General features: G+C 42.8%; 1 protein-coding gene across 2 annotated transcripts in view; it reads right to left on the minus strand.

The window, feature by feature from the left end:
- LCA5L (lebercilin LCA5 like) overlaps positions 1–13,685 on the minus strand; it is a 41,669-nt gene that overhangs the window by 4,682 nt on the left and 23,302 nt on the right. For both annotated transcript variants that reach the window (XM_070387179.1, XM_070387249.1), the window contains 4 exons: positions 10,446–10,583; positions 5,336–5,420; positions 1,911–2,017; positions 1,628–1,745 (listed from right to left, as the gene is read on the minus strand). In XM_070387179.1, coding sequence (XP_070243280.1) covers positions 1,628–1,745; positions 1,911–2,017; positions 5,336–5,420; positions 10,446–10,583 — 448 coding nt within the window. The remainder of the gene's footprint in view (positions 1–1,627; positions 1,746–1,910; positions 2,018–5,335; positions 5,421–10,445; positions 10,584–13,685) is intronic.

Consider the following 13,685-nt stretch of genomic DNA (forward strand, 5'->3'; position numbering starts at 1 on the left):
CTGGTGGGCTGCCAACTATGGGGTCGCACAGAATCGGGCACGACTGAAGCGACTTAGCAGCAGCAGCAGCAGCAAGGTCATTTGGGGACTTCCCTGGTGGTCCAGTGGCTAAGATTTTGCACTCCCAATGCAGGAGGCCTGGGTTTGATTCCTGGTCAGGAAACTAGATCCTACATGTCGCAACTAAGACCCAGCCCACCCAAATAAATAAACATTACAAAAAGAAAATAAAGCTTTCCTGGTGGCTCAGAATATGCTTGCAAAGCAGGGGACCGAGGTTTGATCCTTGGGTCAGAAAGATCCCCTTGAGAAGGAAATGGCAACTCACTGCAGTGTTCTTGCCTGGAGAATCCTATGGACAGAGGAGCCTGGAAGGCTATAGTCCATTGCGGTCACAAAGAGTTGGACATACTGCCACTAAGACCTGGCATGGCCAACTAAATAAACAGTACAAAAGGAAAATAAAGCCACTTGGGCCCCACAGCTAAGATGTGGCCTCTCCAGGCCCACTGCCCGAGGCCCTGAGGCCCCCCTGGGAGGTCTTTCCCATGGCTGCTCTTTCCAGGGGGTTGTGCTTGCCCAGCTGGGTGGAGGGTCCCCAGATGCCCCTATATCAATAATTTAACATGGAAACAATGGGGGAGTGTCTTCAACAGTCTGAAGGAAAATGATCTTCAGCCTAGAATTTTCTTGCCAGTCCATTACTAACCAAGTTTAGGGTAGAACCATGACATCCCCAGGGAAAGGTGCACAGGGTTGCCTAATGTGCACCTGTTTCTCAAAAAGCCAGTAGAGGTTTTGCTCCTTGTCCAGGATGGCATTCATTACAGAAGGACACAGGGAGGAGGGGGAGAAGGGGGGAGGAACCAGCAGGAAGGGTTGTGACCTTGTGCCCTGGACCACAGAGGCAAAGGGCACCACCAGGCCTGACGCCAAGGGCTTAAACCTTAAGGGCTGGCATCACCAAGACTCTGCTAGCTAACTCCCCAGCCTCTAGCGTCCTTGGTCCATCCTGACTGGCCCACAGCCTGGTGGAGGCGTCCCTCCCCCTGTGATGTCTGCAGCCTGGGTGGGATGAGAATGCTCCAGAGCCCAGTGCACAGGGCCTCTCCCTGCACCAGCAGAGCAACCCTGCCACGTGTCTGGCTCTTATGGGTCCCCATCCCCCAGGACTGTGAGTGACCTTGACCCTGGCCAGGCCCTGTGCCCTCAGGGAAGCTGCAGCCAGTTTGTGTCCAGCCTGCCTGCTCTGGAATCTTCTTCAGGGGCGGTGCTTTCCTTAATTCAGCTGGGTTTGGGTTTGAGACTCAGTTTTTCAAAAGTGAATATGTTGTTTAGGATACACACAGGTTTGGGAGCTGTGGCAGAAAATGGAATGTCGAGGTTGCTTTTGGTGGTGGTGATGGGGCAGGGCAAGAACGTTATGGTTATGAAGGGCCCACAGGGTGTCCCAGGGGATGCTCATGTTCTGTTTCTTAAACAAGGTAGTGGCTATGCAGGTGTTTATAACGGTTCTCTCAACTGAACACATCTGTTTTATGTATACTTTTAAACACACACACAGTGAGTAATTCACAACTTAAAAAAACAAAGTGTAAAGGAGACTTTTACTAGTTGTTAAAATTACCTTCATATTTTCTCTTGGAATCCTCTTGGTTTGGTAGTTTGGTGATACAGGGAGGCATTGCATGGATTATTTCAATAGATTTTTCTTTATGACCATTGTTTCCTGTTGTCTTTTTGCTCTATAATTAGAAAAGTGGCAAAAAATATTTTTTGGTGGTAGAGATAATTTTAAATTGTGCTTTATTTGATGACTACAACTACTTTTTGTATAGAACGAGTGTGTAAAGCCTATGTTTGCAAAAGTATGTGTAATTAGACACTTCAAGAACTCAAATTTGCTGTACCTTAGTTGTCCAAGACGCAACATCTTCCGATTTTTGGGTTTCCTGGTGTCGCATACTTATAAATGGAAAACTTTTCCTGTCTGCTTGTACTGACTTCGTTGAAGAAACTACAGAACAGGTACATTCAATATATGTAAGAAGCATAGCTTGCATTTGGAAGCAATGTTGATTTTAAATAGAAAATAACAACTGAAGTTGGTAATGTAATAACGAAACAAAGTATACTAGACATTTTCTAAAGATGTTCAGTAAATATCAAACATTTGCCAGTTTCACTTTCTCCTCTACCACGTCAGCATTTTTGTCCTGTTTTGGGCCGCGGAGGTTATGGGTATCACAGTGGTACCCATACAAGCAGGCATGAGGATGGGTGGGCCTTGCTCTGGGAGGACACAGCGGCCCCTGCTGGCAGGAGAGGTTCAGGAGCATAGTTCTGCAGTTGCGAGAGGGGCACCACCATGTCTCCTGCGTCAGAGCTCTTGGTTATCAATGGTTAGATCACCCATGCTAAAGTTCACGACTTCTAAATCTGGTAGCCACTTTCCTCAGAGGTTTTATCCTATTTAAATAACCCCATGTTTGATTTTATCATCTCTGCTGGCTGTTATTCTGGATTATAAACCAAAAGCAAAGAGATTGTTGCCTTGAAAAGTAAACACAATCAAAAAATGGGCCAAAGAACTAAATAGACATTTCTCCAAAGAAGACATACAGATGGCTAACAAACACATGAAAAGATGCTCAACATCACTCATTATCAGAGAAGTGCAAATCAAAACCACTATGAGGTACCATTTCATGCCAGTCAGAATGGCTGCTATCCAAAAGTCTACAAGCAATAAATGCTGGAGAGGGTGTGGAGAAAAGGGAACCCTCTTACACTGTTGGTGGGAATGCAAACTAGTACAGCCACTATGGAGAACAGTGTGGAGATTCCTTAAAATACTGGAAATAGAACTGCCTTATGATCCAGCAATCCCACTGCTGGGCATACACACTGAGGAAACCAGAAGGGAAAGAGACACGTGTACCCCAATGTTCATCGCAGCACTGTTTATAATAGCCAGGACATGGAAGCAACCTAGATGCCCATCAGAAGATGAATGGATAAGAAAGCTATGGTACATATACACAATGGAGTATTACTCAGCCATTAAAAAGAATTCATTTGAATCAGTTCTAATGAGATGGATGAAACTGGAGCCTATTATACAGAATGAAGTAAGCCAGAAAGAAAAACACCAATACAGTATACTAACACATATATATGGAATTTAGAAAGATGGTAACAATAACCCTGTATATGAGACAGCAAAAGAGACACTGATGTATAGAACAGTCTTATGGACTCTGTGGGAGAGGGAGAGGGTGGGAAGATTTGGGAGAATGGCATTGAAACATGTATACTATGATGTATGAAACGAGTCACCAGTCCAGGTTCGATGCACAATACTGGATGCTTGGGGCTGGTGCACTGGGATGACCCAGAGGGATGGTATGGGGAGGGAGGAGGGAGGAGGGTTCAGGATGGGGAACACATGTATACCTGTGGTGGATTCATTTTGATATTTGGCAAAACCAATACAATATTGTAAAGTTTAAAAATAAAAAAAAAAAAAGAAAAGTAAACACATAGTTACTTCCTCTAGCAAAATAAGAGGTAAGTGTTTCTGTTGTTTCTCTTCTTAGCAGAATCTTGCTGGAAGGTCTTGTCTGTCAAGGGTGGGTTGGGGAGTGAGTAAGTACATCCTGTCTTGAAGGAAAAGGTACTCCTGATCCCCTGGAGAAAGGAATGGCAACCCACTGCAGTATTCTTGCCTGGGAAATCTCATGGACAGAGGAGCCTGGAGGGCTACATACAGTCCATGGGGTCACAAAGGGTCGGACATGACTGAACGATGAAACACAAACACAACACAGCAATAAAAAGGTACAAACTAATGAAAATAGCACAGCATAGATGAGTCTCAAACACACTATGCTGAACAAGAGAAGACAGATACAAAAGAGGACCTGCTGTATAATCCCACTTGTGAATCTGTAAAACAGGCAAACTGAACAACTGTGACTGAAGGGAAGTCAGAGGTGGCTTTGGGCTGGGGCTGGAGGATCCCTGACCTGACTGCCAGGGATAAGAGCACCTCCTGAGGAGATGGCCATATTCTACATCTAGATCGAGGTAATGGTTACATGGGTATAAGCGGATGTCAAAACCCACTGAACTGCACACTTAAAATGGATGCACTGCATTGAGGTTTATGCATACTCAGTTGTGTCTGACTCTTAGCGACCTCATGGACTGTAGCTTGCCAGGCTCCTCTGTCCATGGGATTTCCCAGGCAAGAATACTGCAGTGGGTTTTCCATTTCCTTCTCCAGGGGATCTTCCTGACCCCGGGATTGAACCTGCCTCTCCTTTGTCTCCTGCATTGGCAGGTGGATTTACCACTGAGCAACCCAGGAAACCCACTGTATTGAGGTGAGAGTGTTAGCTGCTCAGTTGTGTCCGACTCTTTGCAACCCAAGGGCTGTACCTGCCAGGCTCTTCTGTCCATGAAATTCTCCAGGCAAGAATACTGGAGTGGGTTGCCATTCCCAACCCAGGGATCGAACTCTGGTCTCCTGCACTGCAGGCAGGTTCTTTATCATCTGAGCCAAAGTTACCTAAATAAAGTTAACCTTAAAAATCTACATAGGTCTTCCCTCGTGGTCCAGTGAGTGGTTAGGACTTGGTGCTTCTACTGCAGGGGTGTGAGTTCCTTTCCTTGGTCTGGGAACTAGGATCTTGCATGCCATGAGGCTCCACAAAAAAAACAAAAACAAAAACAAAAAACCCAAACAGAAAACAAAACAAAAAATCCACACACTGGATGACAGATCTACCTAGAAAGTTCAGTATTTGGCAGACATTTTGCATTAAACTGCAAGTTATCCCCTCATTCACCTGAGTGAGGACATATAAGACTGAGCCGATGATGGGGGAGGACTGCATCTCTGTTTTCTTCTAGCTGTTTCAACCATGGGGCAGTTTCATTATTCTATATTACATTACAGTGCCTAACAAAATGATTTTTTAAAAAAATAGACTTTTGGACTCTGTGGAAGAAGGCGAGGGTGGGATGATTTGTAGATCACCAGTCCAGGTTCGATGCATGAGACAGGGTGCTCAGGGCTGGTGCACTGGGATGACCCTGAGGGATGGGATGTGGGGGAGGTGGGAGGGGGGTTCAGGATAGGGGACACATGTACACCCATGGCTGAGTCATGTGAATGTATGGCAAAAACCACTACAATAAGGTAATTAGCCTCCAATTAAATAAATAAAATTTTTAAAAAATGTCCATTATCTTGATGATATTAGTTAGGAAAATTTAACTACACATTTTAAAACAGATTTCAAGCAAAACTAATTGAAACACACTTTACCTTTTGGATAATCTTCTTTGTCATGTAAATTTCCGACTATCCGGTTAGAATAGATGTTTCTAATTTCAAGCTCTCGATCCTTCTCCTATAAAGAACCACAATACCAATATTTCTATAAGTGTTTACTTTTATCAACCTTCATTTTATGTAAAAAACTATTTAATGTGAGGAGCTTGGTAAGCTCTAACAGGAAAAGAAATTGGCCATGTCATCGTATATCATTCCCAACATAAAAAAAAATTAGTTCTTTTAAAAACAATATTTATTTATTTTGGCCACACTGGGTCTTAGTTGTGGCATGTGGGATCTTGTTCCCTGACTGGGGATTGAACCTGGGTCCCTTGCTTTGGGGAGTCTTAGCCTCTGGATCACCAGGGAAGTCCCAAAAAAGCACTAGCTTTTAAACAGAGTGATAAACCATTGTGACTCAGACAATATTTTGAAGAGTTTGCAAGCCAAATTCTTTCACAGTATTTTTTTCTATTCCCTGGGTCTACTCTAAGAAGTTTACTGTCCTTTGTGGTGCAATGCAGTGGCCACTAGTCATGTTGCTCCTTGGATTAAGTAGAATTAAAAATAGTTAGTTCTGAGAGTCACATGACCTGTATTGTGGCTGCTCAGTCCTGCATGAGAGTGGTGACCACAAGGTTGGACAGTGAGAGAGAACACTGTCCTCATCACAGAAAGTTTTGTCTGTACAGCCAGTGCAGGGTGGGTGGGACCTGCAACAAAAATACTGCTCTTTAGCTTGAGATTTCAGTGCTGACTTTTTAAGTCTTGGCAAAACAAAAGGTTTGACACCCTGGTTTTCTGAGAAAAATTGAAGTATGGTTGATATATAGTATTATATAAGTTACAGGTGTAGTATAGTGGTCACAAGTTTTAAAGGTTATACTCCTTATTGTAAAATATTGGCTATATTCCCTGTATTGTACTGTGTTTCCCTGTAGCTTCAGTTCAGTTCAGTTCAGTTCAGTTCAGTCGCTCAGTTGTGTCCGACTCTTTGCGACCGCATGAATCGCAGCACGCCAGGCCTCCCTGTCCATCACCAACTCCCGGAGTTCACTCAGACTCACATTCATCGAGTCAGTGATGCCATCCAGCCATCTCATCCTCTGTCGTCCCCTTCTCCTCTTGCCCCCAATCCCTCCCAGCATCAGAGTCTTTTCCAATGAGTCAACACTTCACATGAGGTGGCCAAAGTACTGGAGTTTCAGCTTCAGCATCATTATTTCCAAAGAAATCCCAGGGCTGATCTCCTTCAGAATGAACTGGTTGGATCTCCTTGCAGTCCAAGGGACTCTCAAGAGTCTTCTCCAACACCACAGTTCAAAAGCATTAATTCTTCGGCGCTCAGCCTTCTTCTCAGTCCAACTCTTACATCCATACATGACCACAGGAAAAACCATAGTCTTGACTAGATGGACCTTGGTTGACAAAGTAATGTCTCTGCTTTTGAATATGCTATCTAGGTTGGTCATAACTTTCCTTCCAAGGAGTAAGCGTCTTTTAATTTCATGGCTGCAGTCACCATCTGCAGTGATTTTGGAGCCCAGAAAAATAAAGTCTGACACTGTTTCCACTGTTTCCCCATCTATTTCCCATGAAGTGATGGGATCAGATGCCATGATCTTCGTTTTCTGAATGTTGAGCTTTAAGCCAACTTTTTCACTCTCCACTTTCACTTTCACCAAGAGGCTTTTGAGTTCCTCTGCACTTTCTGCCATAAGGGTGGTGTCATCTGCATATCTGAGGTGATTGATATTTCTCCCAGCAATCTTGATTCCAGCTTGTGCTTCTTCCAGCCCAGCATTTCTCATGATGTACTCTGCATATATGTTAAAAAAGCAGGGTGACAATATACAGCCTTGATGTACTCCTTTTCCTATTGGGAACCAGTCTGTTGTTCCATGTCCAGTTCTAACTGTTGCTTCCTGACCTGTATACAGATTTCTCAATAGATAGATCAAGTAGTCTGGTATTCCCATCTCTTTCAGAATTTTCCACAGTTTATTGTGATCCACACAGTCAAAGGCTTTGGCATAGTCAATAAAGCAGAAATAGATGTTTTTCTGGAACTCTCTTGCTTTTTCCATGATCCAGCAGATGTTGGCAATTTGATCTCTGGTTCCTCTGCCTTTTCTAAAACCAGCTTGAACATCAGGAAGTTCACAGTTCACGTATTGCTGAAGCCTGGCTTGGAGAATTTTGAGCATTACTTTACTAGCATGTGAGATGAGTGCAATTGTGTGGTAGTTTGAGCATTCTTTGGCATTGCCTTTCTTTGGGATTGGAATGAAAACTGACCTTTTCCAGTCCTGTGGCCACTGCTGAGTTTTCCAAATTTGCTGGCATATTGAGTGCAGCACTTTCACAGCATCATCTTTCAGGATTTGAAATAGCTCAACTGGAATTCCATCAGCTCCACTAGCTTTGTTTGTAGTGATGCTTTCTAAGGCCCACTTGACTTCACATTCCAGGATGTCTGGCTCTAGGTCAGTGATCACACCATCATGATTATCTGGGTCGTGAAGATATTTTTTGTACAGTTCTTCTGTGTATTCTTGCCACCTCTACTTAGTATCTTCTATCTTCTGCTTCTGTTAGGTCCATACCATTTTTGTCCTTTATCGAGCTGTAGCTTAGTTTATACCCTGTAGCTTAGTTTATACCTTCTACTTTCCTACCCCTATAGTACCCCTCCACCCTTCCCTCCCCACTGTTAACCACAAGTTTGTTCTGTATACTCATGAGTCTGCTTCTTTTTTGTTATATTCACTAGGTTGTTGTATTTTTTAGACTCCACATTTAAGTGATATCATACAGTATTTGTCTTTCTCTGTTTGACATATTTCACTTGACACTATTTTGTGGTGTTGGAGAAGACTCTTGAGAGTTCCTTGCACTGCAAGGAGATCCAACCAGTCCATCCTAAAGGAGATCAGTCCTGGGTGTTCATTGGAAGGACTTATGTTGAAGCTGAAATTCCAATACTTTGGCCACCTGATGCGAAGAGCCGACTCATTTGAAAAGACCCTGATGCTGGGAAAGATTGAGGGCAGGAGGAGAAGGGGATGACAGAGGATGATGGTTGGATGGCATCACTGACTCGATGGACATGGATTTGGGTGGACTCTGGGAGTTGGTGATGGACAGGGAGGCCTGGCATGCTGCAATTCATGGGGTCGCAAAGAGTCAGACACAACTGAGCGACTGAACTGAACTGAACTGAAAGTGTTAACAAGGTACAATACTATTACTTCATGTGATGAGATAAAAAATGATAACAGAAGTTTTGTAAATAGAGTTTTAATTTTTCTAATTATAATGCATATTCATCAGGCTGTTAACTCATTCTAATAATTTATGTTCCTAGGGGAAAAACTTAATTTGAGAAAGCTATTCTTTAAGTAATTTAAAGATATATTAGGCAGTGGCCACTGGACTGGAAAAGGTCAGTCCTCATTCCAGTTCCCAATAAGGGCAATGCCAAAGAATGTAAAAACTATGGTACATCTGCCCTTATTTCACAAGTTAGCAAGGTAATACTCAAGATGCTTCAAGCCAGGCTTCAACAGTACATGAACCAAGAACTTCCAGATGTACAAGCTGGATTTAGGAAAGGCAGAGGAACCAGAGATCAACTGGTTGCCAACATCCATTGGATCATAGAAAAAGCAAGGGAATTCCAGAAAAACATCTACTTCTGCTTCATGACTATGCTAAAGCATTTGACTGTGTGGATCACAACAAACTGTGGAAAATTCTTAAAGAGATGGGAATACCGGACCACCTTACCTGTCTCCTGTAAAACCTATATGCTGGTCAGGAAGAAACAGAAGCAGAAATGGAACAACAGACTGGTTCAAAATTGGGAAAGGAGTATGTCAAGGCTGTATATTGTCCCCTGCTTATTTAACTTATATTCAGAGTATGTAATGTGAAATGCCAGACTGGACAGAGCTCAAGCTGGAATCAAGGTTGCTGGGAGAAATATCAATAACCTCAGATACGCAGATGACACCACCCTTATGGCAGAAAGCAAAGAGGAACTAAAGAGCCTCTTGATGAATGTGAAAGAGGAGAGTGAAAAAGCTGGCTTAAAACTCAGCATTCAAAAAACTAAGATCATGGCATCTGGTTCCATCAGTTCATGGCAATTAGACAGGGAAACAATGGAAACAGTGACAGGCTTTATTTTCTTGGGCTCGAAAATCACTGCAGATGGTGACTGCAGCCATGAAATTAAAAGACACTTGCTTCTTGAAAGAAAAGCTATGACAAACCTAGACAGCATATTAAAAAGCAGAGACATCACTTTGCTGACAAAGGCTGACGTTGAAGCTGAAAATCCAATACTTTGGCCACCTGATGTGAAGAACTGACTCATTTGAAAAGACCCTGTTGCTGGGAAAGATAGAAAACGGGAGGAGAAGGGGACGACAAAGGATGAGATGGTTGGATGGCATCACTGACTCAATGGACATGAGTTTGAGCAAACTCCAGGACCTGGTGATGGACAGGGAGGCCTGGTGTGCTGCAGTCCATGGGGTCACAGAATCAGAGATAACTGAGTGACTGAACTGAATTGAAATATCCGTATAGTCAAAGCTATGGTTTTTCTGGTAGTCATGTACAGATGTGAGAGTTGTATCATAAAGAAGCCTGAGCACAAAAGAATTGATGCTTTCAAATTGTTGTGTTGGAGAAAATTCTTGAGAATCCCTTGGAGTGCAAGGAGATCAAAGCAGTCAATATTAAAGGAAATCAGTCCTGAATATTCATTGAAAGGACTGATGCTGAAGCTGAAACTCCAATACTTTGGCCACCTGATGGGAAGAGCCAACTCATTGGAAAAGACCCTGATGCTGGAAAAGATGAGGGCAAGAAGAGAATGGGGCAACAGAGGGTGAGATTGTGGGTTGGCATCATTGAACCAATGGACATGAGTTTGAACAAGCTCCGGGAGATAGTGAAGGACAAGGAAGCCTGGTGTGCTGCAGTTCATGGGGTCACAAAGAGTCAGATGTGACTGAACAACAACAGCTCTGATATTTTTGGAAGCTGAATTTCACAAGTTTTCGTACATTTTGCTTTTAAAAAAAAGTACCTTAAGTTTTTGTTGAAGGTGTTTTATTTCCATCTGCAGAGTCTTTGTGGCAGCCTGAGCTGCTAAGGTCTTCCGGTTCTCAAAGGTCAGCTGCCGAGTAAAGGCTTTATTGTTCAGCCTCAATTGTTTCTCCAAGTCCTGAAAACAGTACATATTTCAGCTCTTTGTGACCAGTGTAGTATTATACAAAACTTCAACTGTAATGAAACTAATTACACTTATGAAAAGTTCAAGATTTTAATATAATTTTAGTGGGGAGAACACATATTAGAACTAAAAATTATCATACACACACAGAGAGGCACAAAGCCCCAAAATCTCAGATCCCAACTCTAGAGAATAAATATCATGTTTACAGTCTGATGTTTTTTACACTCTGGAATTTGATAAAAAGGAAATTTTTTTTTTTGGAACAGAGCCTGAAAATCAATAAGTATAATCAGTGTTATACTTTCAAACTAAACCTAAGCAATTGTGTTGAAATGAAGTATTATGCAACTTGGCATATAGTGCACTCTGTGAAAATCTTTCAAGCATCTCTTGCTGAAAGCTTTACCAGCATCAGTGCAGATCATGATTCTGTGGGACTGTGATTCTCAGATAACCGAGGTTGGAAATTATGCTGGGGCCTCACAGAGCCACACCCGTGTGAATGGGTTATATGTGAGACAGCGAAATGACTGACTTAGTAGCACAATGGAGTGTATCGGAGTTGCTCAGTTGTGTCCGACTCTTTGTGACCCCATGGACTGTAGCTTACCAGCTCCTCTGTCCATGGGTTTTTCCCGGCAATAGTACTGGAGTGGGTTGCCATTTCCTTCTCCAATAACCTTCTATAAAAATGCAGGATTTACTATTGCATATTCACCTTTCTGGAATGAGACCTGTTTTACTGGAGAATTGTTTGAGCAGGACTTTAATAGGAGGTTGGCCTAAAAAGACCTTTCTTTCCTTTTTTACCATAAAGTTTCCCTTTATGGATTCCCTCATTATAACATTAACACTTTCTCATTAAAGTGTAAAATATGGTAAACTAATGGGGTTGAAATGAAATAATCTTTAAAACCACACTTTCTAAAATATTAACACTAAAAAAATACTTACATGTTTTGCTCCACAAATGTTTTCCCCCCACCAAATGCCCTAAAACCAAATGAAATCTCCTATATGACCAAGTGCTCCTGATAAGAAAATAGGTAAGTAGTTCTTGAATTCTTTTTGGTTTTGGTTGTAGTATGGAGACATCGGAGAAGGCAATGGCACCCCACTCCAGTACTCTTGCCTGGAAAATCCCATGGTTGGAGAAGCCTGGTGGGCTGCAGTCCATGGGGTCGCTAAGAGTCAGACATGACTGAGGGACTTCACTTTCACTTTTCACTTTCATGCATTGGAGAAGGAAATGGCAACCCACTCCAGTGTTCTTGCCTGGAGAATCCCAGGGACGGGGGAGCCTGGTGGGCTGCCGTCTATGGGGTCGCACAGAGTTGGACACGACTGAAGCGACTTAGCAGCAGTAGCAGCAGCAGCATAGAAACATGAGCTACTTAAACATATGTTTAAAAATATGTAGATGAGATACAAACACATGTACTTTCACATGACAGACAGATGCTAAGATGGATTCAATGCTACCTGAATGGCCAAACATTAGAACCTTGGTACACTATTTACATCAGTAAAAAAGGAGGTTCCTCATTATGTCCTGTGGCTCACATATCCATTTTATGTGAGAAAATTCTCTTTGAAAATAGAGAAGGATTTTTACCAAAAAAGAAATAACTGAGAAATGGCTGAAATGAACTTAATGTCTTGTTATTTCAAGTAAATACTTGTCTACTTCACGAATGATTTCTATTTCATAGAAAATACTTGTCCTTCGCCATTAAGGAATGAAAGAGTAAGTTAATTCCATTTGTGTCCATTCCATTTTGTGTTCATAGTGACCAAACCACCTAATGTAGAATAGGCAGAATTCCCAGTGTAATCAGTGTTCTCCCAAATCACCCCGTGTAAACCCAAGCTTTTAACCACCATGCACCCTTGAGGAATAGCAACCTATCCATTCCTTCAGTGATTTACATTCCTTTCCCCTATCTGTCTCCAGGAATATTACCTAGAAAACTTTTCTGTTTCCAGGACATGGGTCTTTGTGGTGATGACTGTACAGATGGATGAGGGAGAGAACAAGGAAGGGGGTGAGGAGATGCACTTACAGTTTAGGGAAGTGATCTTTTCAGAAGCACTTTGGAGCAGAGGCTCACTTTCTAAGAGAGGTTTCCCACAACATAGCACAACACGACATAGCACAACACACTGCCCTCCAGCATATGAACAGACTCCCCTAACCCTGGCAGCCAGAGCGTCTCAGAGAATGGTCATTTCCAGATAAATGAGCCCAACTGTAACCGAGCAGGACACTATGGGGCTTTTTCTGGAACAGGGACCCCTCCTCACCACATGTCCTCCGTCTGCCTCCTGTCTTTAGAAAAACTTTAGCCTCCTACAACTTGCCTGAGTTCCAAAGAGCAAATTTAATCAGAGAAGTGAGAAGATGCAGAAAGAAATGAAAATAGTAAAGTAAGACAATTTGTTTCCCTGTGGCTCAGACGGTAAAGAAGCTGCCTGAAATGCAGGAGACCCAAGTTTGATCCCTAGGTCAGGAAGATACCTTGGAGAAGGGAATGGCTACCCACTCCAGTATTCTTGCCTGGAAAATCCCATAGACAGAGGAGCCTGGTGGGCTATAGTCCATGGGGTAGCAAAGAGTTGGACATGACTGAGCGACTAAACACAGCACAAGACAAAATAATAATAGTTTAGCTATTAAAGTTAAGAACTTGTAGTTCCTCCTCAAGGGCTATAGGTAATATTCTGAGCCATTTCCTGTGAGCTGTTTTGCAGATACTGAACCCCCACCAGGTGGAAGAAGTTTAACTGCGTGCTGCCCACAAGCACATAAACCCCAGACTGGTTAGAACCAGAAGATTGATGACGCTGACTCCTGAATACCTCACCACCAACCAATCAAGAAGAATATCCATGAACTGATCACATAACACACCACCCCAAACCTTGTCTTTAAAAAATTTTCCCTGAAAGCCACTGGGGGAGTTCAGGTGTTTTGATCACTAACTAACTGGACTCCTTGCTTGACATTTGCAGTAAATGCTGTTCTTTCCTTTAGCACTTCAGCACAGTGTCAGTAGACTGGCTTTGCTGCCTGTGGACGAGTGGACCTGA

Source organism: Bos mutus, chromosome 1 (genome assembly GCF_027580195.1).
Source record: "Bos mutus isolate GX-2022 chromosome 1, NWIPB_WYAK_1.1, whole genome shotgun sequence".
Taxonomy (NCBI): Eukaryota; Metazoa; Chordata; class Mammalia; order Artiodactyla; family Bovidae; genus Bos; species Bos mutus.